General features: G+C 39.9%; 1 protein-coding gene across 1 annotated transcript in view; it reads right to left on the minus strand.

Annotated features, from left to right (window-relative positions):
- Window positions 1-24,009, minus strand: part of ABCA4 (ATP binding cassette subfamily A member 4) — an 81,271-nt gene that overhangs the window by 9,419 nt on the left and 47,843 nt on the right. The window contains exons 25-43 of the mRNA XM_054384345.1: window positions 23,211-23,416; window positions 22,722-22,770; window positions 21,990-22,231; window positions 21,435-21,559; window positions 20,064-20,162; window positions 18,875-19,064; window positions 17,332-17,426; window positions 16,371-16,403; window positions 15,077-15,182; window positions 14,890-14,964; window positions 14,308-14,477; window positions 13,209-13,386; window positions 11,664-11,779; window positions 9,819-9,966; window positions 8,107-8,230; window positions 7,254-7,383; window positions 6,631-6,751; window positions 5,888-5,950; window positions 5,670-5,776 (exon numbers count right to left, since the gene is read on the minus strand). Of these exons, the coding sequence (XP_054240320.1) occupies window positions 5,670-5,776; window positions 5,888-5,950; window positions 6,631-6,751; window positions 7,254-7,383; window positions 8,107-8,230; window positions 9,819-9,966; window positions 11,664-11,779; window positions 13,209-13,386; window positions 14,308-14,477; window positions 14,890-14,964; window positions 15,077-15,182; window positions 16,371-16,403; window positions 17,332-17,426; window positions 18,875-19,064; window positions 20,064-20,162; window positions 21,435-21,559; window positions 21,990-22,231; window positions 22,722-22,770; window positions 23,211-23,416 (2,377 nt within the window). The remainder of the gene's footprint in view (window positions 1-5,669; window positions 5,777-5,887; window positions 5,951-6,630; window positions 6,752-7,253; window positions 7,384-8,106; window positions 8,231-9,818; window positions 9,967-11,663; window positions 11,780-13,208; window positions 13,387-14,307; window positions 14,478-14,889; window positions 14,965-15,076; window positions 15,183-16,370; window positions 16,404-17,331; window positions 17,427-18,874; window positions 19,065-20,063; window positions 20,163-21,434; window positions 21,560-21,989; window positions 22,232-22,721; window positions 22,771-23,210; window positions 23,417-24,009) is intronic.

The raw sequence follows: 24,009 nt of genomic DNA on the forward strand, positions 1-24,009 counted from the left end.
ATTGGACTGGTTATCTCACGTTGTTATCCTGGTTATGTCATATTGTTGGTCTGGTTAACTAACATTTTTGGCCTGGTTATCTCATATTATATTCCTGCTTATCTCACTTTATTGGCCTTGTTATCTCACTTTATTGGCCTGGTATTCTCATATTGTTGCCTGGTTATCTCACAATATTGGCCTGGTTCCCTCATGTTATTGGCCTGGTTATCTTATATTGGTGGTCTGAGTAACTCACGTTATTGGCCCGTTTATTGCATACTATTGGCCTGGTTATTTCATGTTATTGGCCTGGTTATCGCATATTGTGAGCCTGCTTATCTCACGTTGCTGGCCTGGTTATCTCACTTTATTGACCTGGTTATCTGACGTTGTTGGCCTGATTATATGAAGTTGTTGGCCTGGTTATCGTATATTGTGGGCTTGTTTATCTCACGTTATTGGCCAGGTTATCTCACATTATTGGCCTGGTTATCGCATATTGTGGGCCTGGTTATCGCACGTTGTTGGCCTCATTATCTCACGTTATTGGCCTGCTTTTCTCATGTTGTTAGCTTTGTTATCTCAAGTTACTGGCCTGGTTATCTCATGTTTTAGGCCTGGTTATCACATGTTATTGGCCTGGTTATCTCACGTTGTTGGCTTGGTTATCTCACGTTATATTCCTGCTTATCTCACGTTATTGGAGTGGTTATCTCACATTTTTGCTTAGTTATCTAACGTTATTGTCCTGGTTATCTCATGTTATTGGAATGGTTATGTCATTTTACTGGCGTGTTTATCTCACATTTTTGGACTGGTTATATCACTTTGTTGGCGTAGTTACCTCACTTTGTTGGCCTGGTTATCTCACTTTGCTGGCCTGGTTAACTCACGTTCTTGGCCTAGTTATCTCATGTTGTTGGCTTGATTATCTCGTATTGTTGGCCTGGTTGTCTCTCGTTGTTGGCCTGGTTATCTCACAATATTATCCTGGTTATCTCACGTTATAGGCCTGGTTATGTCATGTTCTTGGCGTGGTTATCTGACCTTATTGGACTGGTTATCTCACGTTGTTGGCATGGTTATCTCACCGTTTTTGGCCTGGTTATCTCACATAGTTGGCCTGGTTATCTCATGTTATCGGCCTGGTTATCTCATATTGTTTCTCTAGTTATCTCACGTTATTGGCCGGGTCATCTCACATTTTTGGCCTGGTTATATCATGTTATTGGCCTGGTTATCGAATATCGTGGGCCCGGTTATCTCACGTTTTTGGCTTGGATATCTCACGTTATTGGCCTGGTTATCTCACGTTATTGTCCAGGTTATCTCACATTGTTGGCTTGGTTATCTCACGTTCTATTCCTGCTTATCTCATGTTATTGGAGTGGTTATCTCGTGTTTTTGCCTAGTTATCTAACGTTATTGTCCTGGTTATCTCACGTTATTGCCCTGTTTACCTCACATTTTTGGCCTGGTTAGCTCAGATTATTGCCCTGGTTATGTCACGTTATTGGACTGGTTATGTCACTTTGCTGGCATAGTTACCTCACTTTGTTGGCCTGGTTAACTCACGTTATTGGCCTGGTTATCTCACGTTGTTGACGTGGTTATCTCACATTATTGGCCTGATTATGTCGTATTGTTGGCCTGGTTACCTCGGGATATTGTCCTAGCTGTCTCACTTTGTTGGCATGGTTATCTCACGTTATTGCCCTGGTTATCTCACGTTGTTGGCCTGGTTATCTCACATTGTTGGCCTGATTTTGTCATGTTAATGGCCTCTTTAACTCACGTTGTTGGCCTGGTTATCTCTTGTTCTTGGCCTGGTTATCTCACGTTATTGGCCTGGTTATCTCACAATATTATTCTGGTTATCTCACATTATCAGCCTGCTTATCTTTACGTTTTTGGCCTGATTATATCATGTTGTTTGCCTGGTTATCGCACGTTATAGTCCTGGTTATCTGACTTTATTGGCCTGGTTATCTCACGTTGTTGGCTTGGTTATCTCACATTATTGGCCTGGTTATCTCACGTTTTTAGCGTGGTTATCTCACGTTGTTGGCTTGGTTATCTCACGTTTTTAGCATGGTTATCTCACGTTGTTGGCTTGGTTATCTCACATTATTGGCCTGGTTATCTCACATTATTGGCCTGGTTATCTCACGTTGTTGGCGTGGTTATCTCACGTTTTTAGCGTGGTCATCTCACGTTTTTGGCCTGGTTTTCTCACGTTATTGGCATAGTTATCACACGTTATTGGCCTTGTTATCTCACATCCTCGGCCTGGTAATCTCACTTTGTTAGCCTGGTTATCTCACGTTATTGGCCTGCTTATCTCATATTGTTGGCCTGGTTATCTCACGTTGTTGGCCTCGTTATCTCACTGTAATGGCCTCTTATCTCTTATTCTTTCCTGGTTGTCTCACATGTTTGGCCTGCTAATCTCACATTATTGTCCTGGTTATCTCACATTATTGGCCTGGTTACCTCATATTGTTGCCTGGTTATCTCACGTTGCTGGCCTGGTAATCTCACTTTGTTAGCCTGGTTATCTCACGTTATTGGCCTGCTTATCTCATATTGTTGGCCTGGTTATCTCACGTTGTTGGCCTCGTTATCTCACTGTAATGGCCTCTTATCTCTTATTCTTTCCTGGTTGTCTCACATGTTTGGCCTGCTAATCTCACATTATTGTCCTGGTTATCTCACATTATTGGCCTGGTTACCTCATATTGTTGCCTGGTTATCTCACGTTGCTGGCCTGGTTATCTCATGTTGTTGGCCTGGCTATCTCTCATTATTGAACTGCTCATCTCACACTATTGGCCTCGTTATCTCACGTTTTTGCCTGGTTATCTCACGTTATTGGCATAGTTATCTAACGTTATTATACTGGTTATCTCACATTCTTGGCCTGGTAATCTCAATTTGTTAGCCTGGTTAACTCACGTTATTGGCCTGGTTATCTCACGTTGTTGGCCTCATTATCTTACCGTAATCACCTGTTATCTCTTATTCTTTCCTGGTTGTCTCACATGTTTGGCCTGCTAATCTCACGTTATTGTCCTGGTTATCTCACCTTTTTGGCCTGGTTATAGAACGTTATTGTCCTGCTCATCTCACGTTATTGGCCTGGTTATCTCACATTGTTGGCCTGGTTATCTCACGTTATTGTCCAGGTTATATCATGTTGTTGGCTTGGTTATCTGACCTTATATTCCTGCTTATCTCATGTTATTGGAATGGTTATCTCACGGTTTTGGCCTAGTTATCTCACATTATTCTCCTGGTTATCTCACATTATTGGCCTGGTTATCACACTTTGTTGGCCTGGTCATCTCACGTTTTTGGCCTGGTTATCTCACATTATTGGCATAGTTACCACATGTTATTGGCCTGGTTATCTCACATCCTCGCCCTCATAATCTCAATTTGTTAGCCTGGTTAACTCATGTTATTGGCCTGCTTATCTCTCTTTGTTGACGTGGTTAATTCATGTTACTGGCCTGATTGTCTCATATTTTTGGCCTGGTTATCTCACATTGTTGGCCTGGTTATCTGAATTTGTTTGCCTGGCTATCTCATGTTATTGGCCTGGTTATCTCACATTGTTGGCGTGGTTATCTCACGTTTTTGGCCTGGTTATCTCACATTATTGGCCTGGTTATCTCACGTTTTTAGCGTGGTTATCTCACGTTGTTGGCTTGGTTATCTCACATTATTGGCCTGGTTATCTCACGTTGTTGGCCTGGTTATCTCACGTTGTTGGCCTGGTTATCTCACATTGTTGGCCTGGGTATCTCAGGTTGTTGGCGCGGTTATCTCACGTTGTTGGTCTGGGTATCTCACACTATTGGCCTGGTTATGTCATATTGTTGGTCTGCTTAACTCACATTATTGGCCTGGTTATCTCACTGTAATGGCCTGGTTATCCCATATTGTTGCCTGGTTGTCTCACATGTTTGGCCTGCTAATCTGACATTATTGTCCTGGTTATCTCACGTTTTTGGCCTGGTTATATAATGTTATTGTCCAGGTTATCTCATGTTATTGGCCTGGTTATCTAACGTTATTGGCCCGGTTATCCCACGTTTTTGGCCTAGTTATCTAACATTACTGTCCTGGTTATCTCACATTGTTGGCCTGGTTATCTCCCATTCTTGGCCTGGCTATCTCACGTTATTGGACTGGTTATGTCACTTCGCTGGCGTGGTTATCTCACTATTTTGGCCTGGTTATATCACTTTGTTGGCCTAGTTACCTCACTTTGTTGTCGTAGTTATCTCACATTATTTGCCTGGTTATCTCATAGTGTTGTTCTGGTTAACTCACATGATTGGCCTCGTTATCTCATGCTTTTCGCATGGTTATCGCATGTTGTTAGCATGGTTATCTCAACTTGTTCGCCTGTTTATCTCACGTTACTGGCCTAGTCATCTCACTTTGTTGACATGGTTATCTCACGTTGTTGGCGTGGTTATCTCACGTTATTGGCCTGGTTATCTAACGTTATTGTCATGCTTATCTCACGTTGTTGGCCTGGTTATATGAATTTGTTGGCCTGGCTATCTCACGTTATTGGCCTGGTTATCTCATGTTGTTGGCATGGTTATCTTGTATTGTTGGCCTGGTTATCTCACATTGTGGGCCTTGTTATCTCACGTTGTTGGCCAGGTTATCCCATGTTATTGGCCTGGTTATCTCATATTGTTGCTTTGGATAACTCTGGCTAATGGCCTGGTTATGGCATACTATTGGCCTGGTTATCTCACGTTATTGGCATGGTAATCTCAAGTTGTTGGCATGGTTATTTGACGTTCTTGGCATGCTTATCTCACGTTATTGGCCTGGTTATCCCATATTGCGGGCCTGGTTATCTCATATTGTTGCTCTGGATAACTCTGGCTATTGGCCTGGTTATGCATACTATTGGCCTGGTTATTTCACGTTATTGGCATAGTTATCTCACGTTGTTGATGTGATTATCTCATGTTATTGGCCTGATTATCTCGTATTGTTGGCCTGGCTACCTCACGTTATTGACCTAGTTATCTCACTTTGCTGGCATGGTTATCTCACGTTATTGGCCTGGTTATCTCACATTGTGGGCCAGGTTACGTCACGTTATTGGCGTGGTTATCTCACGTTGTTGGCTTGGTTATCTCACGTTGTTGCCCTGGTTATCTCATGTTAGTGGCCTGGTTATCTCATATTGTTGGGCTCATTATCTCATGTTATTGGCCTGGTTTTCTCATGTTGTTGTCCTGATTATCTCATGTTGTTGGCCCTGTAATCTCACGTTGTCAGCCTCGTTGTCTCATACTGGCCTGGTTATCTCACATTGTTGGCCTGGTTATCTCACGTTGTTGGCCTGGTTATCTCACGTTGTTACCCTGGTTATCTCACGTTGTTACCCTGGTTATCTCATGTTGTTGGCCTGGTTATTTCACGTTTGCAGCTTTTACTATTAGACCCAATGGCTTTTTCCCACTTGGTATTTGCTATAACTTACCCACAGAATTTATAACAGATTGTTGGCACCATAAAACACCAGTGTGTGTTAACTGTGGTGTCTCTCAGTGTCCTGCAACTGGAAAAGAGCTGCTAGGTCACTGGGACTATGATCTGGACATTTTTGGCCTGGTAAATTGACTGTCCCAGGCATTTTTTAATGTACTTGCCTGTTGCCAGCCACTACAGCATCTCCATATGTCACATCAGTATCTCCAGTCAGCATTTTGAATGTTGTTGTTTTGCCAGCGCCGTTCATTCCCAAAAGACCAAAGCACTAAATTACAAAATTTATCACATTCTTTAGTATTTCCAACTGGCAGATCAGCAGAGGCATGAAATATGAACTGATCCACGGAATGTAATCTAGTGTTTTTGGACAACATACCTCTCCAGGACGGATGCCAACACAGAGTCTGTCCACTGCAGGCTTGTGCCTACCTGCATAAACCTACATGGACAGGGGAAGACAAAAACATAAAATAAAAAAGAAAAATGCTATTTTTAGTTTAATATTATTGTCCTGAAGCAACTTTAGAACCAGCATAGGAATAAATAAACAAATTAGGAAGAGTAAACATTCTACAAAGTCAGATACTTATTTGCATTAAATAAACTTTTGATGACCTCTCAAATACAAGTTTTCTGCATGCAGCCTTTTACTTCTTATCTTTAGCACCCAGAGACAGAACTGAGTAGCTCTGACATATGAAACCAAAGTGGAACAACACAGCAGGATAGTCTGAAGAATGATAGGTCTCTTATTCATTAAAGATCCTAGCAGTATGTGCAGTCTTTGTGTTTCTGTCGCTCAGGTTGGCCTGAATTTAGATGCCTTCCATGTCTGGAAAGAAGATAAATTAGCAGGAGAAACAGACGCTAGTAGAAATTGCTAACAGTCGTTTCAAGCGAAGAGGCAAAAAACTTAAGCAGGGAAGGTTGCATTATCCTTGCTGGATTTCCCAGTGGTTTGATTTGTCAAAGAAAGCAGCCTTGGTTTCCAAAACATTTGTTGTTTTCTAAGGCACAAGGCAGATTTTAAGACCAATACCATCTGAACCCACAGCTGAAGTATGTTCTGGAAGAATAACTTTACACTAGACTAAAATTACTTAATTCTCAAAATATTACCTTGGTCAGCTCTTGTAATTCTAAGATATCTGTTTTGTTCCCACCACTCATAATTCTTTTTCTTTCTTCTGCAATGTCCTCATCTTCATCAATAATAGGTGACATGGCAGTCCCTTCAAACCTGGAAAAATCCAAGAGACTGGCTACAGAAACAACAACTTGTTCTGCTCCAGTTTGAGTTCCAACAGTGTGAAACAATGGCTAATCAATTGTCCAAAATTTGACTGGTGGAAGAAACGGGACTGAAAATTCACAATGTGACACTGACTGGAGCATTCCTGTTGTTGGAAGAATCCCTGACAAATAACAACAACAAAACCATTAAAAAAAAATAAAACAAGACCAAAAACACCCATCCAAGTAAATAAACCACAACCCACAATGAAGTCTTAATTCAAAAAAACCTTATTTCTTTAGTAATACATTCTTAAATCCTGTAAGATAATGCACATTTGTAAATGCTTTCTTGAACCAGGACATCAACAGATTAAGATGAAATAAGGTAAGCAAACAGAAAACAAAACAAAGCTGGCAATTCAGAGAAAAAGAAAGAAAAAAGAACGAGGAGGAACAGACACTTACCCTGTTAATAAGGAAACATTAAAACAAGCATTCGGACATACCATCTCGTGGAGAACAAACGGTGCTGCATAAGGAGATTCAGAATGAAGTATGTAACCCCTTGAATAGCCATGGCAACTAAGTTCTTTCCAACAAAGTCCCACTGAAAAGGATTGGTAACATGCTCCTCACCTTTGGAGAAAGAGCATCAGAATGTAAGTTTATTTCAGTTATTTTTTTTTACTGCTAAAAATATCACTGCTCATCAGAACAAAAGTCATAATGGTTTAGAATTAAAATTTGTACAGTATTTCACCATGATCAAATAATGCCTTTGTTTTCCAGTATTTTATTGTCTTAAGAAAATACACTCAAAGCTCAGCTGCTGCATGGGAGTAAAAATGACTATAAATTCTCTGAATATGCAACAATTTGGATATTCAGAAGATGAAAACTTTACGGATTATGTGAAAGATATTTTCTGAATAAAACCAGATTGGGTTTTGATATATGACAATTATTTTAATGAGACTCATAGAACAGTTTGTGTTGGAAGGGACCTCCAAAGGTCATCTAGTCCGGCCCCCAGCTGTCCCATATCAAAGACAACTATATCCCATGAGAATGCATTTGAAGAACAGCAGCCACATTAAGCATTAATATGAGGGCTGATGAAGCATTCAAAGGAAATTAAATAATATATCTTCCTATCGTGATCTAAGGACTTCAGAACAAGTGATAAAACACACCAGAGTCTGGTACTGAACAAATGGGTTAATTTCCAATGCAGACTACTACACTGGGGAGAATTTCAGCAACAGCCACTAGTTTTCCAAGATAATATTTCCAGCCTTGTCATTCAAGGCCAGGACACAATGATGCTGATGTAACATGATGCTCATTGGCTTTACTTACCAAACCTGGCATATACTTCAGTCACAGCTTGGTTCATGGCCAAATCAATGAGTCCACGGCCCAGGCAAAAATGTGGGAAGATAATTAACACATTTTTCAATGTCTTACTAAACTTCAGCAAAGACTATATGAAAGAGAAACGACATAATAAGTAGTTGAAACCAGACTTAAGAAAACATGACTGAAAAGTTCTCTGTTATGTCAGAGAAACTGGATGCTCCATGTTCTCAGAACAGAAAAATAGAGTATTTAACCAAGCCACACCCAGAGCATCTGCAACCTAAAACAAAGCATGACAGAATGCTAGCATACACTGAATCTAGAGAAGGGCAATGGTCACTTCAGAGACATAGTGCCTATGACAGAGATATATTCTCAAACATAACAATATTAGTCTCCTGTCCCGCAGAATGAATGTCACTAGGCCAAACCCTGTGCTAATCAAGAGGCAGGTCTGAGAATGTGGGAACACCAGGTATAGGAAGTATTGTAGAGCTGACCCCTGGAACCATGCACTTAACCAAGATCTGCTTCTTCTTCCTGGAAAACAACATCACTTATCAGCACATGGCACTTGAAAATGTACTGTCAGTAACAACAGCTCACTGGATTGCTGTCCCATTGTGATGGTTTTAAAACTGTCTTTTTAAATTTTTCTTCACAAAGTTCAAGCAGAGAAAGTGAAAGAATGTAAATAAGTCACTATTGGGTGTAAGAAAGCAAAATAATGATTATTCTAAACACTCCCCTTGGAGAGATAGAAATGTTTAAGAACTACTACTCAAAACAAAGTTGGGGCAGTCGGAGTCTGGGTTCTCAGCTTGCTTGCTGGACTGCCTGGCTTCTTCTTCTTCTTTTCTGGCTGAAGATAACACACTGACCTTGACAAGCTAAGTCTAACAGCCTCGCTGCTTCTTGACTCTCTGCCTTCTGACAGGAGGGTGTGGGGGGATTTCTTCTGGTCTTGGTGGGGAGGCCCCTTGGGGGAAGCAAAGTGAGCTTGGTTGTGCTTTTCTGTTGATTGTATATATTTGTAAATGTTGTGAATAGTGTATATCTGTACATATTCATTACCTTTTATCATAGATTGTAGATTTGCTTGTAAATACAGCTTTCATTTGTTTCCAGACTGCTCTAGCCTGGTTATTGTCAGTGTAGGGGGATTTCAGCTCTCACACTGTTACACCCCTGTAGAAAGGGTGGCAGTGGCAGTGGTCAGAGTATTAGCAGCTGTAGAGGTGGTAGTAGCTGTGCATGCCAACTAAAAGTGCTGATCTTATAGCCTTTCTAAGAATGACCAGGATTAAGCGCCTTTCCTTGTTTAGTGGTGGCTCTCTGATTTTCTGCCACCCATATCCACCAAATTGGAGGTCCCTTCCAGCCCAGGGCATTCTATGATTCTATGAAATTAAGCTGCAGATTCAAGCAGAAAGTGCCATGCCTCCTCATTTCCAGCTGTGAAAGCGTACGTAAGTTTGCTTTTAGGGCAAAAAAAAAAACCCTCCATGTCATTCCATATGTGTGTAACCCAAGGCCCTGAGTCACTTCCCTGGGTTGTTCTGCTCATCATCTGTCCCAACAAGTTCCCCACTCATTTGCTGGCATAAAAAAAAATTCAGGGTAGACAAAGACAGTTATTGATAGAGATGGTTATGCTTGGACAGACTTTGCATAGCTCCTTAAAGCTAGGTGTCAACAACAACATTCCTTACCGGATTATTTTCAAATAATTCCAGGATGAAGGTAATGGCACTGCTGTTGATCCCCACAAAGAGATTAATACAAGACAATGCAACATAAGCAGTGCTAGGGACACTGAAGAAAGAAGCAGCAGGGTACATCATGGGAATTACTGCCCATCTGCATGCAGAAGATAGAAAAACTATCACTATTCTCATGTCAGTTAGCCTAATGAAAATGCAAAGCTGATCTTTCTTTGCATTTCAAGTACAATGAAACAACCAGAAACACCACTACAGTATTCTTTTCCTGGTTACTAGACAAAAAGCTTTTTCTGCTTAGTCTTTTTTGCTGTTAAAAATCCATGGCAAGAGAAACTGCAAAACCTGAGAAAACTCAGTGTTAGTAAGGTTACTATCACCCTAGGCATCTGCTGCAGGTCTCACTGGATTACACACAAGAAAGAAATAAATAAACATTAGATAAGGCAAATATGATACACACCTCAAGCTTTAGAGGTATCTGAAGAAATCAAACACTCTGATTTTTTTTTTATTATTTTCTAACTCTATCACTGTTTTTCTTCTTCTGAATAGGAGCTTTCTGTGCCATGATCTCTGAACATAGCAAATGCGCATTCAGCAGCACAAGAGGAGTATTCCTCTGGAAAAAAAGCTTGCATTGCTTAACAACCATCAGTCTGTCTGGGAAGAATTCAGCAACAAGAACCTGAATTGCTTACCAGGACACTACACACATGGTCAGAAAAAAATACTTGTTTCCTGTTGTGACTGCAGCTGGACAGAAGGGTTAATATATGATTCTATGAATTTACCTTCCTTTCTGCTTTGTTTTATTTCAAGTAGAAAATTATGGAATTATTGTTAAACTGACAGCCATGTGATCATATTTTTTCTGGAAATTTCATCATGGTAGATGCTTTAAAATAGGCAAAGACATTTTAAATGTCCATACACACAGCCATGAATTGCTGTATTTTTAAAAAATACAGATCCACAGAGAACTTAGTAAAGATACCACTCTTAGACTTTAAAAAAAAATAGAATTAAAAAATAAAACAAATTAACATCCTGTTAGTGTTTTCTAACACTGGGCATTTTACAGTGTTTAAACCATGATAACGCTTTGCAGTTTCTTGGGATTTTCATTCTAAGAAAACAAAAACTTTGAAAACTTACAGGCTAGCCTGCCCAGAAAATAATTCTTCCCTCTCAGGCTTCATTTGAGATATACATAGGAAGACATGGAAAGCTTAATTTCTCTCTTCAGCTCTAGAAATAGATCTAGTCCAATCATTTTGCCTAGACTAGATCAGCTGCCAGGCTATCAGGGATATGATCTTATAGACAAAAATATATGATCACTCATTAAATGAGAGAAAGTGAATTCAGTCAGCCTTGTAAAATAATATTTTGTGAAAACAAATGCTCACCTAAAGGCATCAAATACTCTGTACTCTTACTTTTTGCTCTAACGTAAATGCTGAAAAATATTTTAGTACTGGCTTCAATGAGGCAAACGAAAAAACACCAAACTCCTACACAGTGTAGCAAATTGAAAGCAGCAAACTGAACAAAAATATTTGCCTATAAAAATTACATTAAATGCTTAAAAATGAAAGGCAGTGACAAAACAAACAAAACAAAACCATAAACCCAAAACTAAACAAAACATGTGGCCAGGCAAAGTATGTGAATATACTGGAGCAGAGAAAAAACTAATTTCTAACCTGTATTGTACCCATTAAGTTTTATCATTTAAAGCTGGATTTCACTAAGTACAAAGGTCAATAAGATGAAATAATTTCCACGTGAAATACAGGGTCCCATATGCAAGAATAAAATTTGAATACTCACCCATACAGAAGCAGCAAGGCAACAAGCACAGGAAGGTTTGTTGGAGAAGTGTATGCTTTCTTGTTGAAGCCAATAAATATAGCCACAACCATTCCAGCACTCAGTGCATAACTGGCCTGTCACATCACAAAGGTGAAGATCAGTGTGCAAGAGGTGAGAAGGTCAGCAAACAGACCCAGATCCTACACATTATTCCAAAAGGATTTTGTACTGAGGATCAACCTAATTTATGACCTAGACTAGTCACACAAGCTTTGGATCAATGTGTCCCTGGCAGCACCCAACAATTTTCTGTGACTGCTCCTCAAAAATGCAGCATTTGTTGTTATTTCTTAGATTATGGTTTCAGAAGCAATTATTTCACTGGAGTTATTTCACTGTCCTGCTGGCAGGCTGCCCACAGAAAGAGGCTGTGAGTATGCAAGGGAAGTGCAGTTTCTGGTGATGCAAAGGCTGTTTAGGAGCTGCATCAGCCTGGTTACCTGAGCCACATTCCTGGGAGGAGGATAAAGTGAGTATGCTTGGCCGTTGTTCTTCTCAGTTTCTCTGGTCAGTATCAGCAGTGCTTAGTCTACTGCAATGCACAGAGGTCACCATGTAGAATGGCAGGTGGCATTTCACAGAACTGCTACAGCAGTAGATGCCTTTGCGTCATGCTGTGAGGGGCCATGGCCAAGCAGAATTGCTGTCAAAGAAGCTGCTAGGAGCCTGCTTTGACCAGCAGAGGACAGGAATGCAGAGACCTGCTTCTGTTACCTCATTTACTAAATTAATGCTTTGCTTTACCTTCTCCTGAAAGAGCACCTTCCAAAGCTCAAAGAGTTTTGGCCTTTTCAATTATTTCAATTTTTATTTCCTTTTTAAGTTCTTTCAATTCCATGTTCATGCTTTTCTTATGGCCACTCTCTGTTGAGAAGGTGTGGTTGGAACACAAGTCTGTCGCTGTACCTCAACTAGGCAAAGAATTTGCTTTTTTTTGAGTGACCTGAGGAGTAATGAGGTGGTAGCTGAGCCCTGTCTAAACAAGCCTGGGCCTGTGGTCTAAATCCTTTTGGAGCAACAGAGTGAACACGAGTCAGTGTTCTAAACAAATAAATCTTTACTTTTACTCCTCCTAGAGTATTTTGTATGGCCTCTGGCTACTGGTCCAGCAGCCTGTGAATCTTCTCCACTTAGATGTTTTTTGTTTTGGTTTGGTTTGGTTTTTTTTTAATATCTGGAAACATGTTGTGGTTCTTCTAGGGGGCAGGAGTGACTAGCATCAGGCAGGTGGGCCTTACCTGCTATGGTAGATTGTACTTTATTACACATTCAGTTGTAAGAACTGGAAATCCCAAGAGTACAACAAATGCAGCTTCATTAGTCGAATAATGAGTTGTGCATTTAATTTCTCCATCTGTAATTAGTTAGGAGGTCAGGGCCTTAAGCATGCTCACTGAGAAGAAATTAGTGTTTTGCAATGCTCAGAATCACTTAATTCACTGATCAGACCCCAGTTCATAGAAACCCAATAGCAGCTGTGAAATCAGACCAGCAGTTACTCACTATGTCCCACATGAAGTTAGTTAGCCAGTAGATTGCAGGTCTCACACCACTGACAAACTGTAGATGCTTGGCTTTTGTCACACGTTCTTGAATCAGGTATAACACGAAACTGGCTGGTATAAAGGACATGGCAAAAATTACACAGATGGCAACAACAGCATCCACTGAAGTAGTCAGCCTAAAACAAAGCACAAAAAGGGACTGTGATCAAGGGAATGGATGCAGCACAACACTGTTAGCATTTGAGGAATCTGGAGGGAATGTAAAGATCTGAAAGCAGCAAATTTATTTTGTAAGTAGAAGACTCTTGCAGCTTCAAAATGTGCTAGTGTGTGTTTCCAGGTTGCATTGTGAACTGCAGCTAACAAATATGGATGACGATGGCACTGTTACTCATCTGCATTCTCTGGAAGAGTTCAGCTTCTCACTTTGCAGCCTTTCCTGTACGGGGCAGCTGAAGGCACCATAGGTGAAGTGCCCTGGAAGCTGGGAACAGAGGGTATCATGCGAGGCAAGTTGCAGACAATGAGATCTTAGCTCTGTGCTAAGGCAGATATTTTCAGTTTCACTGAATTCTAAACTTAACAGGAAACACTAGTGGGAAGCCACATTTTCTTAGGGGTGTTTTTTGAAGAAAATATGGCTTTTAAATTCTGGAATATGTCAGCTCTACCACATGTCATTGAAAGTCTGTCTGTGTGCTGTCCTTGGCATCAAGATGGAGGTCATTGGCTACTGCCTACCTTTAGTCAATTAAGGACAATTTCTGACTGCTTTTCTGAATATGAGCTCTGTGTTATTTCACAAATAGATCACAATAGGCTTTGGATGGTGAAGCAAAGCTTACGAACCTTTGTGCTTGGGAATCAACAGAAATATATAATCATGTCACAGGGCACGTTCCCATGCAATGGGAATGAACTCTTATAGGAATATAACAAAACAGAAAAGAATAGATTGTATTTCTAATTCTTGATTGAAGTAAAACTTCACTTCTGTCAATTGAACTACTTCTCCTCAGAGTGTAAGTACACTGGAGGTGGTAAACTGTCAGGACAAGGAAGGGTAAAAGCCAGATACAGAGCATGGGCAGACTTACACAGTGACTTCAGAGAGTTGCTCCTTAGTGAGGTTAAGAGGATGGTTTATAGCAGTGATCCCATATTGCTCAGGAGCTTGGCCAGTTCGCAGGTTAGCTCTAAGGATTGCATTATTTGCTACATTAAGGAAACTAACCATAGCATGCCAGCCTTTATTGTTAAACCACACCTGAAAGAGTCAGAAAGCAGAGATTCATTTAAGAAGCTTTCACTAATAATCCTGAGCTGCAGGATAAAACTTGGCTGCCTTTTATCTACTGTGGTGGGCATTGTGAAGAATCCAGCACCAGCAATTCCTGGGTACAGCAGAAGCTCGCGTACTATGCTTTTAAAAGGGTATGACGACCACTGTCAAAAGGATTTTACAGAAACACTTTTAAAATATAGCAGAATGTGTCCTACTCAGAAGTATCTAGAATATCAAGTACTAATAACATGGTTAAAGAAAATTTGTGTATCCCATATTATTTACAATAAGTATAGTATTTTAGCTCTTCTTGCATCTGATAATGACACTATCAGTGTTCTCACAATCTGAAGTCTATGTCAAGTAGGACTGTTAGATTACTTCTATCAAATACCTTAATATTATCTTCAGTTTCCATGTATTTAAGGAAATTAGACATTTCTTTAGCAGCAATCAGTGAATTTTGTCCCTAAAATAAAAAAGAAAAGGCTAAAGATCATATGTATAGGTGAAATGTGGTACTGCAGGTTTTCAGCTCTGTAATAATTCTTTAGTAAGGGGTGGGGGTGTGTCTTACTTACTCCTGTAACATTCATCATTCGACCAAGATCACTTAAAAAATTGACAACTTGATCTCCAGAAACATAAAGGACTGGGAGCCTTCCTCCTATAGAAATTCCTCCATATCTAACAAGGAGAACACTATCATTGGTCAGTCATACCCAAAACTGTGTACATTGATGAAAACACTAAAAATACACTTACTGTAAGTTTCCTTCTATATTTCATACAACCAATGCATAATGATCTCTACTCTTTTTCTAACAAGTTGTATTCAGTCTTTGTAGGGCTTAACAGTCATAGAATTTCTACCAGTTTTGGAGGGGTTAATGCCAGGAACCTGAGAAAATTATTATTTAGATAGAAGACTTGGAGAAAACAGTTAATTCTACAGCAAAAAAAAAAAAAACAAACAAACTTTAAGACAATTGGGGTGTAATTGTTTGGACAGCATGGAGGACTGAGGACAACATGGAGCTCAGTTAAAATTTCAGTTGCCCAAAAAGGAGCAGATATTCACCAATGCTGGTGGCAGCCAATACTCCACAATATTAAATACTATGGCACGAGATGAACCAAAGTCTAACTCCACAGAAAGTAATGTTTGTGCATGAACAGACAAGTATTCCATGAAAGAAGGCAGTCATCTAGCTGTTACCTCGTAAGTAAATTCCTACTGCTGATGAAACAAAAAAGGGTGCTCTTCAGGCTAATCAGTCATCCCCGTAAGATGAGTATCTACAGTGCAGACATCACACTGGGGTCAAGTGATGCCTCTGCAGAAGTGTGGAGCACTAGTGGAATCTGTTCTGTAACTACTGCACATGTTCAGAGCAGGGATGAGGAGTTGTGGCTCTTATTTCTGTATTTGAACAGGCTGCTATCTAGTTGTCATCTTACCCTGGTCCTCTTTTTAGAGGGGGGGGTCATATTTTTCTGACATGCTTTGAAGGAGCTGTATCAGAGCACTACGTCAATGCAGTGCAGTATTGTTTGTAACTTTCCATCACTCAGGTCCCATTAGTCTGACTCTTGTAGATAATAAAACTGTGATCATTCCATTGTGTGCCTCTGGCCTTGATGCTTGTGGGAGTAGTCCAAACAAATATAACCCCTAGTCTTCATAAAACTCTTGCTCTCCCCCATCCTCTTCATAAAACTCTTGCTCTCCCCCATCCTATTTCCAAATGAAGACATCTCTTTGTTCTACACTATCTGCCACAATTCCTCTTGTCCTTTCACAGAAACATTGCCAGGCTCTGAGGCTAAACAGAAATTCATTGTTCCAGCATAATCTGTGAATTGGTTTCTTACCTTTGCTCATTGACCCAGTATTTGCTCTTCAAGCTGAAAGAGACAAAGTCAATGCTATTGTCAGGCTTAAATGGAAATAGGTGAATTCCCAGGTTTTTCTTTCGCTTGCTTGGTTTTGTTTGGGTTTTGGTGGCTTTTGTTGTTGCTGTTTGTTAGTTTGTTTTGTTTATTTGTTTTTTATTGTTGGTGAGTTTTTGTCTGTTATTTGCTTTCTTTTTTGCTGCTGCTGTTAGGACTTTTGGTACTTCCTGCAGTATGTTCTGGGGTTTTCATTCTTTTATGTTTTCTGGCATGATTCATCCTCAGCTTGTAAAGATAAGCAAGATTTCTTAAGTGACACATACTGCTGTCCTATGAATTGATTTTAAAAGACATATGTAAAATTATTATGACATGTTGAAAGTAGCCAGCACATAGCTAATATAACAGGAATTTCAAGAACTCTGCTGTGAATTGAAAAGGTAGGAATCAGAAATCATGGGCCACGGACACTGCACAGCTAACTACCATGCACAACACTTAGGCAAGCTAAGGAGCTATAGATAGGATAGATGTATCTATGCAGTACTGTCCTTTGGCTCTTTAGCATTTCCGGGAAGCAAGTGATAATTAACTCAGGCAGATGGTCATGCTGGTGTGGCTACAGTTCTTCTGGAACACATACCTGTACCTCTGCAAGACAGCTCAGCATGTGAGGCACCCATTTTCTCACCTTTGACACAGTTATCATTATCACTGAAACTTAGCTCTGTCTATAAAGGAGTGCCTGATCATACAGATAGGTGTAATTAAGACAATTTAACTCCTCTAAAATCAGCATCTCTTCCTTTTATATCATGAATATGCATATGCTGCTCAAGTCCACACAACAGCGCAACAATTCAGGTGCTATGTTATTTTTAAATGAGGATTCCATGGCCAGGTACACAATATTGCATGCGAAAAACAGATTCATCCTTACCTCACTTTTATCAAGTTGGGATATGTTTTCACCAGAAAATCTGAAATGTTTCTGTGGGTCAGATCTTGAAGAATTTCTGTGCTTTGCTGCACTCTCTGTAAAGAAAAGAAAACCTCAAAAATCCCAGTAAACTTTACAGCCACAACAAACCTAGCAAAAGTGGCTTTGCTCAGTTTCATAGTATCACTGAATAACAGCCCAAATATCCTTACTTTACTAAGATTTCAGAAGGAATTGTGAAACCACAGAAGTTTGTGATGCCTGCTATAAAACAGCTGTGCCTGGTTTCCCTCTGAAACTTTCCCCAAGTTATTTGCAAAGGCCAGTGTTGCTGGTCCAGGATTTTTCTTCACTGTGAAAGAAGGAAGCTTTTCAAATAAATTGAGGTCCTGATGAAGACAAGGTAGTTTTCTGTTATTTAGCAAGTCGAAGTAAAAATTACTAAGATAAGGTCACTTTCACTAGCACATTAGATAATTTGAATGAAAAAATTGTCATGGGGGGATTGTTTTGGGTAGTGGGTTTTCGGGGGGCTTGTTTGTTTTCCTGTTTGTTTTGTAGTACAAATGATGTTGCATGACTTTTGAGAGTCTTCTGCATTACAAATTGCTGTGAAATGCAAGACCTTGGACTTGCTGAGTTTATTTCAAGGCAGATTATACTGAAAAAGGTTCCTAAGCATTTTCACAGGGCAAAGTCTGCAACTTGAAACAATCTAGTAATCACCTAGAAAGGAAATCTAATCAACTTGACAGAAATTTCTCCATCTGTCCAGAGAGAAGCAGTACTAGATGACACAGAAGATGCATTACAGATGTCTAGCTGATTCTATCAGGAGGACTGGTAGCATCCTCATAATGTTTTCATTAAACAGCCTGTCTATGCTCAGACACAATTATTTACATACTCTTGCTTGCCTGGTGACTCAAATATGAACTGTGTCTTTCTGACAAGTTACACAAAATTATCATATCCTGCAAAATTATCAGGAGAATATTATAACAAACACATTGCTCTTAAAGGACTAGAATCCCCACAGGCAAAGAAAAAAAATTACAATTCTGTTTTCTTTAACTTGTTAGAAAAAACATTTAGAAAATGTAAACACTAACAGGCGGTAATTTTCCTTTGCTCTTCAAAAGAGCATTTTATGAAGGGCACTGCTAAGATTATTCATTTATAGGAACAGGTGGGAATGTAGCTCTCATCTCTTCCCCACACAGCATCAGTAGTTATTAAATTGCTTATCTTCGTGCACATGCATACAAATGCTGATTTTGCTAGGGCACAGCTTTCTTTCTAAAAACAGAACCAAAAGACATATGAAAAAATTATTTGGGGTAGGCTCAATCAGTTTTTCCATTTTTAATAATATGATCCCATTTCCTGTTTTCAAAATCTTTTCTTTCTTCTCTTTCTCTCTTCTTCCTTTCCCCTTTCTTTAAAGAAAGGCAATCTTCTAAGTAGAACTGTTCTTTAAGGGGAAAAAAAATAACCAGAAAAATTGTTAAAAATTTCTTTCTTTATGGCACAAGGATACAACCTGTGGTGGTGGGAGGCCTCCTGCACCTGCTGGGCATTCTGGCAGCATAGTGAGTTTCTTGTGAGAGCTGCACTTGCAGAGAGGTGAAGGATTCTCCGGGCTCCACTTTTGGTTCAGCAGGAAGCTGCTTAGCTCAGGATGAACAGCAGGTGTGTACCAGGCAGTTGTCACATTATTGCATGAGTAGCCCCTGTGTAGAGGAACAGACTCTTTAAGCTGTGCAGAAACACAGCTCGTAGGAACCCACAAACCTACAAAATCACAAGTAAACATTATGCTCCCAGCTCTTAACCTGTGAGTTATGAATAATAAGAACATCTTAAAGTACTTGGCAAATGTAAATAAATACAATCTCTCCACACATCTCTGCCAAATTTACTGTCTTCAACTTGCATATGGAACACTGAAGGGACAAGGAGACAGCCTGAGGTACATCAATACACACAAAATCTGCAGTGGGCACATCTCTTTGCAAAGAAGCTATCCTCCTCCTTGCTGATACACTATCTTTTCTCTATTTTTAATGTCTCTTCTCTGTTCCTGCTGTACCAGGCAGAGGACATGATTCTTCTGGCTGTCCTCTCCTTTGCCTTGCTCTTCAAGTTGCTGGATATTATGGCCTGGGAGAAAGGCAGGAGGAAAGGAAAAGACGCAAAGCATAGCATGCCAGTGACAAATTCCTCCAAAGCAGGACTCACAGGCGAGGTGAGTAGAACAACATGTTAAATAAGAGCTCTACAAATGTTGCCCTTCCTTCAGAGTGATGATAGCTTCAAGTCATAGAGACTGTCCTATTGGTACTTCACACCTGTTGAAGCTGTTGCTTTCAAACACACCAGTGGAAACAGAAGGAATCTGAGGGCACTTACACGTGGAAAGTGCCAGGGAAGATGTGAAGCTCTGGGTCAACTGACGCCAATTTCAAGGTTGCTTAATTTTCAGTACATGGTTCTATGTGCAGCTTTCCAACCAGTCACATTGAGCACTTTAAACCATTCTTAATCCAGCAGCACTATTGTCCTCTTTCTTTGTTACTTTAGACCAGATATTAGGCATTATTGCCAAGATTATACCTGAAGCACTTGCTTTAGTGAAAAGTGAATCCAATTCATTCTTGTTTCACTGCTCAAGTGGAGCTAGTAATAATGCTGCTTGAATCTCATTCCAGACAGGCCAGCTAGCAACTTACGGCAGAGGCTGATCCTTCATGCAGCGATTTCCAAATCCTGGTTTATTCAAGAGAGCATCAGTGAGGGAGACCATCTGCTCCATGCCAGGACGCTCGTTGCTGAGTGAGTAAGAGAAGGCTTTCGTGAGAATATTTTTTTTTTTAGACTGCTATACTGGAATACACACAGCAGCTGGTGAAGGACAGCCATGTGGGAGAACCAACTGCCCCCTCCAACTACTGATAATTCAGCAACTTCATTTATGTGAAACCCCAGAACCTTCCAAGATGATTAACAGCCCAAAGGGATGGTTCTTTTCTCCTAACATTAAAGCTTGACTCCTGACATACTCCTGCAGCAACATTCTCCAAATGTGATTGAATCCACATTTCTAGCCTCTCAGCTCTGTAACACTCAATAATCAGAAGGTGAAAAACATATCCTGCAAACTCACCAACGTAAAGTGTTTGCAGGGAACAACTTAATAACATCAGACTACAGAATATTGCTAGTTTCAAGTGTTACAAAAGTATGATCAAACTCTGCTCCACACACTACCTTGTGTAAATCAAAGTTTCAAGTGAATTTTCAGTGTGAAACTCAAGGAAAACACTTCAAAATGGTTGTCTTCATTTTTGCTGCTTTCTGCTAGTTGCAATCTATTTTTGGACTTAAACATTGTTTATAGATTGCTTCTGCATTGCACATGTTTTGACTTGGTACCAGTTCAGCTTTGGAATACATGGAAGTGTTCAGAAGAGAGCAGAGGAATTGTGCAGTGACATTTAAAAGAACAGAACTGGAGCTTTTATGAAGAATGAAAGGAGACAAAGTGCTAGTGGTAAAAAAAATCAGATGCAACCAAAGGATACTGTGTAGGTCAGGGAGAAACTGCTAAACAGCAACATTAATAGATTTTGCCTGAATACTGTACTGCCTATAAACGAATTGAGCACACATCAGCAGGTAGAGATTCTCACTGGGCTCTAAGCATGGGAGCCATTTAATGACGTATCAGAAACTGATTTCTTACTGTCCTGGATCTCCTGTTAGGCAGGAGATGTAACTTTATAAGTGTTTGGGTCATGAATTCAGTTAAGAAGAGGTACAAAAGATAGGAAGATATTTGAAGAACTATTGGTTAGAGATAGCAACAGTTGTATTCTCCACTTGCACCAGTTTCATGCAGTTTTAAATCTGATGGATCTATTTTTGGTGGGGGTTTTTGGTTGGGTTTTTTGTTTTGTTTTGTTTTGTTTTTTAATCACTCCAGAGGAGTTAATCCTTTTTTTATACTACATAGAGCATGAAAAAAAAAAACAGTAAAACAGGACCCCATGATCCTGCCAGGGAGAAGAGGATGGATATGTGACAGATGTGATTCCTCTTACCTGAAGAAAGTAAATTGTTGTCCATAGATCCAGGGGTGTAAGTATAAGGCAGGATATTCTCCAAATGGAGGAATCATGACTGTAATTATTAAAGACAGCAACACAAAACTAGCAGGGAGAACAATCTGCAGGAAACATGAAAACATCACTCTTGGTTATTAAATGTATGTTGTAGAGTGACACTGTACACACCTCAAAAAAAAAAAAAAAAACAAACCCAAACACACACATATATATACACAGGTCAGATCTGGTTTAGCTCCTGAACACTAACAAGTGAATTTCCAGTGCTTAGGATTGTGTTTGTCCCAGGACTGTATTATGTTAAAAATACAAGGCTGGACTAGTAGTGATTGAAACATGAACTTGGTGCGGGTGACAGACTCTAGGCAGAAAGAAATACAATAAAAGACAGAAGAGCTGGAATCATAATTTGAGCAGACAGGGATACTGTTACTCATTTGCAGCACCTCTCTTGCTTTCCCCAGACACGACTGAGAAAAGACAGTGCTGAGAATGCAGGAAAGAGTCAAGAAAATAAAAGTCTGTTGATACCTGGGCTAGGAAGTCCTTGTGGCTACGGGAGGCATGGTGGAACCGTTTAATGAGAAGTGCTTTGATCTGCTGATGTACCAGCTCAAAACCTTTATATTGTCGAGACCCTTTGCCTCCATTTTGATCTCCTGCTATTCCTACTGGCATTTGAGACGTGTCATTATTTCTCAGTGTGTTTTGTTCAGCTGGCTGGTTCTCAGCAGAAGTTTTGCCAAGAGTAGAACCATTTTCTTGAGTGTCTCCTAGATTAAGATGGAAGGAGGCAGAGAAGACACTTTATCCTTCATACACGAAGGCAGCATAAACATTTCAATGAGCTCCAGATTTTACCAACTGTATATATCACATCGCTAGATTGCTTTAATTACACCCATTGTACTGTGGCTGTACCTGGTGGGAACATTGGTTTTACTCCTCAGGATGTTCATCTTGTCAGGAAGTTAACCTTCTATGTAGTTCATGGACTAATGGTCAGCAAAGTACTTTTTATGAAACTACTACAACCATTGACATCTGTGGGCTTGACGCTTTTATTTAGTTAGCTAACAACCTCATCTAATTTAAATAAAAATCATCCTGTCAGGCTCTAAAAACAGATGTTTGCTGACCAAATTCATTTTGTCCAGAATATGATACAAAGAGTGAAAGTTCTGAGGGTCTTCTTTACTTAATAATCAGAATACAGAAGAGTCCCAAGAAAAGTTTATCAAACACTGGTTTGTGGATCTATACCTGCTTTTTGAATTCCAAGGTCAGCTTCTGCTGTGACTTTTAGGAAAACCTGCCATAGACAAATACATGTCCCAGTTAGGAATAAAACAGGTACAATAATCTGACTTCCGGAATACTATACATCATCCTTTAATGGAACAGAAAACAAATTAGATGTCATTTTGGTACCCCTGCTTACTAAACAATTGGAGGCCTCTTATGAAATATCTCAGAAAATAAAGGAACAAACTAAGATATCCAGAAAGACAGATTTTGGGCTCCACAACGCTACCACGACATCAAGCTCCATAATCTTAACAGGAAGTAAGGCTTGGATCCTTTCTCTACACCCATCCCAAAGACCGTCTGAGTGTGGCAGGGCATATATGACTAAGTTTTGAAGGGGATATTAGGGAGTAGTAAGATTACATGTTTAAGAACAGGAACTACCTCAGAAAACATTCTGGGGACTGATTGTAGGATCAGCAGGTATTTTAGTCTATCTGTTACCTCTTCAAGCGGTGTGTCTGAAACTCCAAAGCTGCTGAGTCCCAGGTCATCCAACGTTTCCTCTAGTTCTCTGAAGAGACTCGCATAAGATCGTTGTTTAAAGTGTTTGTTGGGCAAAAGGTAAATAAGTTCCTGACCAATGCTTTCAATTAATTTTGCTTCTGGAATATGATGATGAATTACTTCTGCTAACTCATTCAGATCTCCTGTGAAAAGTCAAAACAGTGTCCAAAGAATGAAAGCTAAGCAAGCATGATTTCAAAAGCTGCTGTATGCACTATACAAAAGGGGACTGCTCTGTTACATAACTCACAGATAGCTCAGTTAATTCTGTATGAGACTGGGCTATGTCGATAATTTTGCTTTGGAACTACGAAGCAGGAAATTATTTCAGGGCTATTGATAAAGCACCACAAAATCTTCTGGAATGTCTGCTTAAGTTTTTATGTAGAAAAGCCAAAATTACTTTTTCCTTTGCTCTAGATATGCTTCAGTTTTCATTACTGAATAGTGTATTTTGGTGCAGTAGTATAGTAGAAGTAGTAGTAGAGTTCAGAACTCAGTCTACACTTCTAAAGCACAGAAACTTCCAGTACATCATCTATGCCTGACAACAAATTTACATAAAAAAGGGGCAATAGTAAGAAAACCATAAAGAAGCCTTATCAATCCATGTTAAAATACAATAGAGATGCCAGATACAGGTACTGAAGAAGTGGGCCTCAGTGGCATTGATCTTCAAGATGAGACTGTGGCATAACAGAGATAAAGCTATGTGCTGGAATGCTGAACCATCCCA

The sequence above is a fragment of the Indicator indicator genome, chromosome 10, assembly GCF_027791375.1.
Source record: "Indicator indicator isolate 239-I01 chromosome 10, UM_Iind_1.1, whole genome shotgun sequence".
Lineage (NCBI taxonomy): Eukaryota > Metazoa > Chordata > Aves > Piciformes > Indicatoridae > Indicator > Indicator indicator.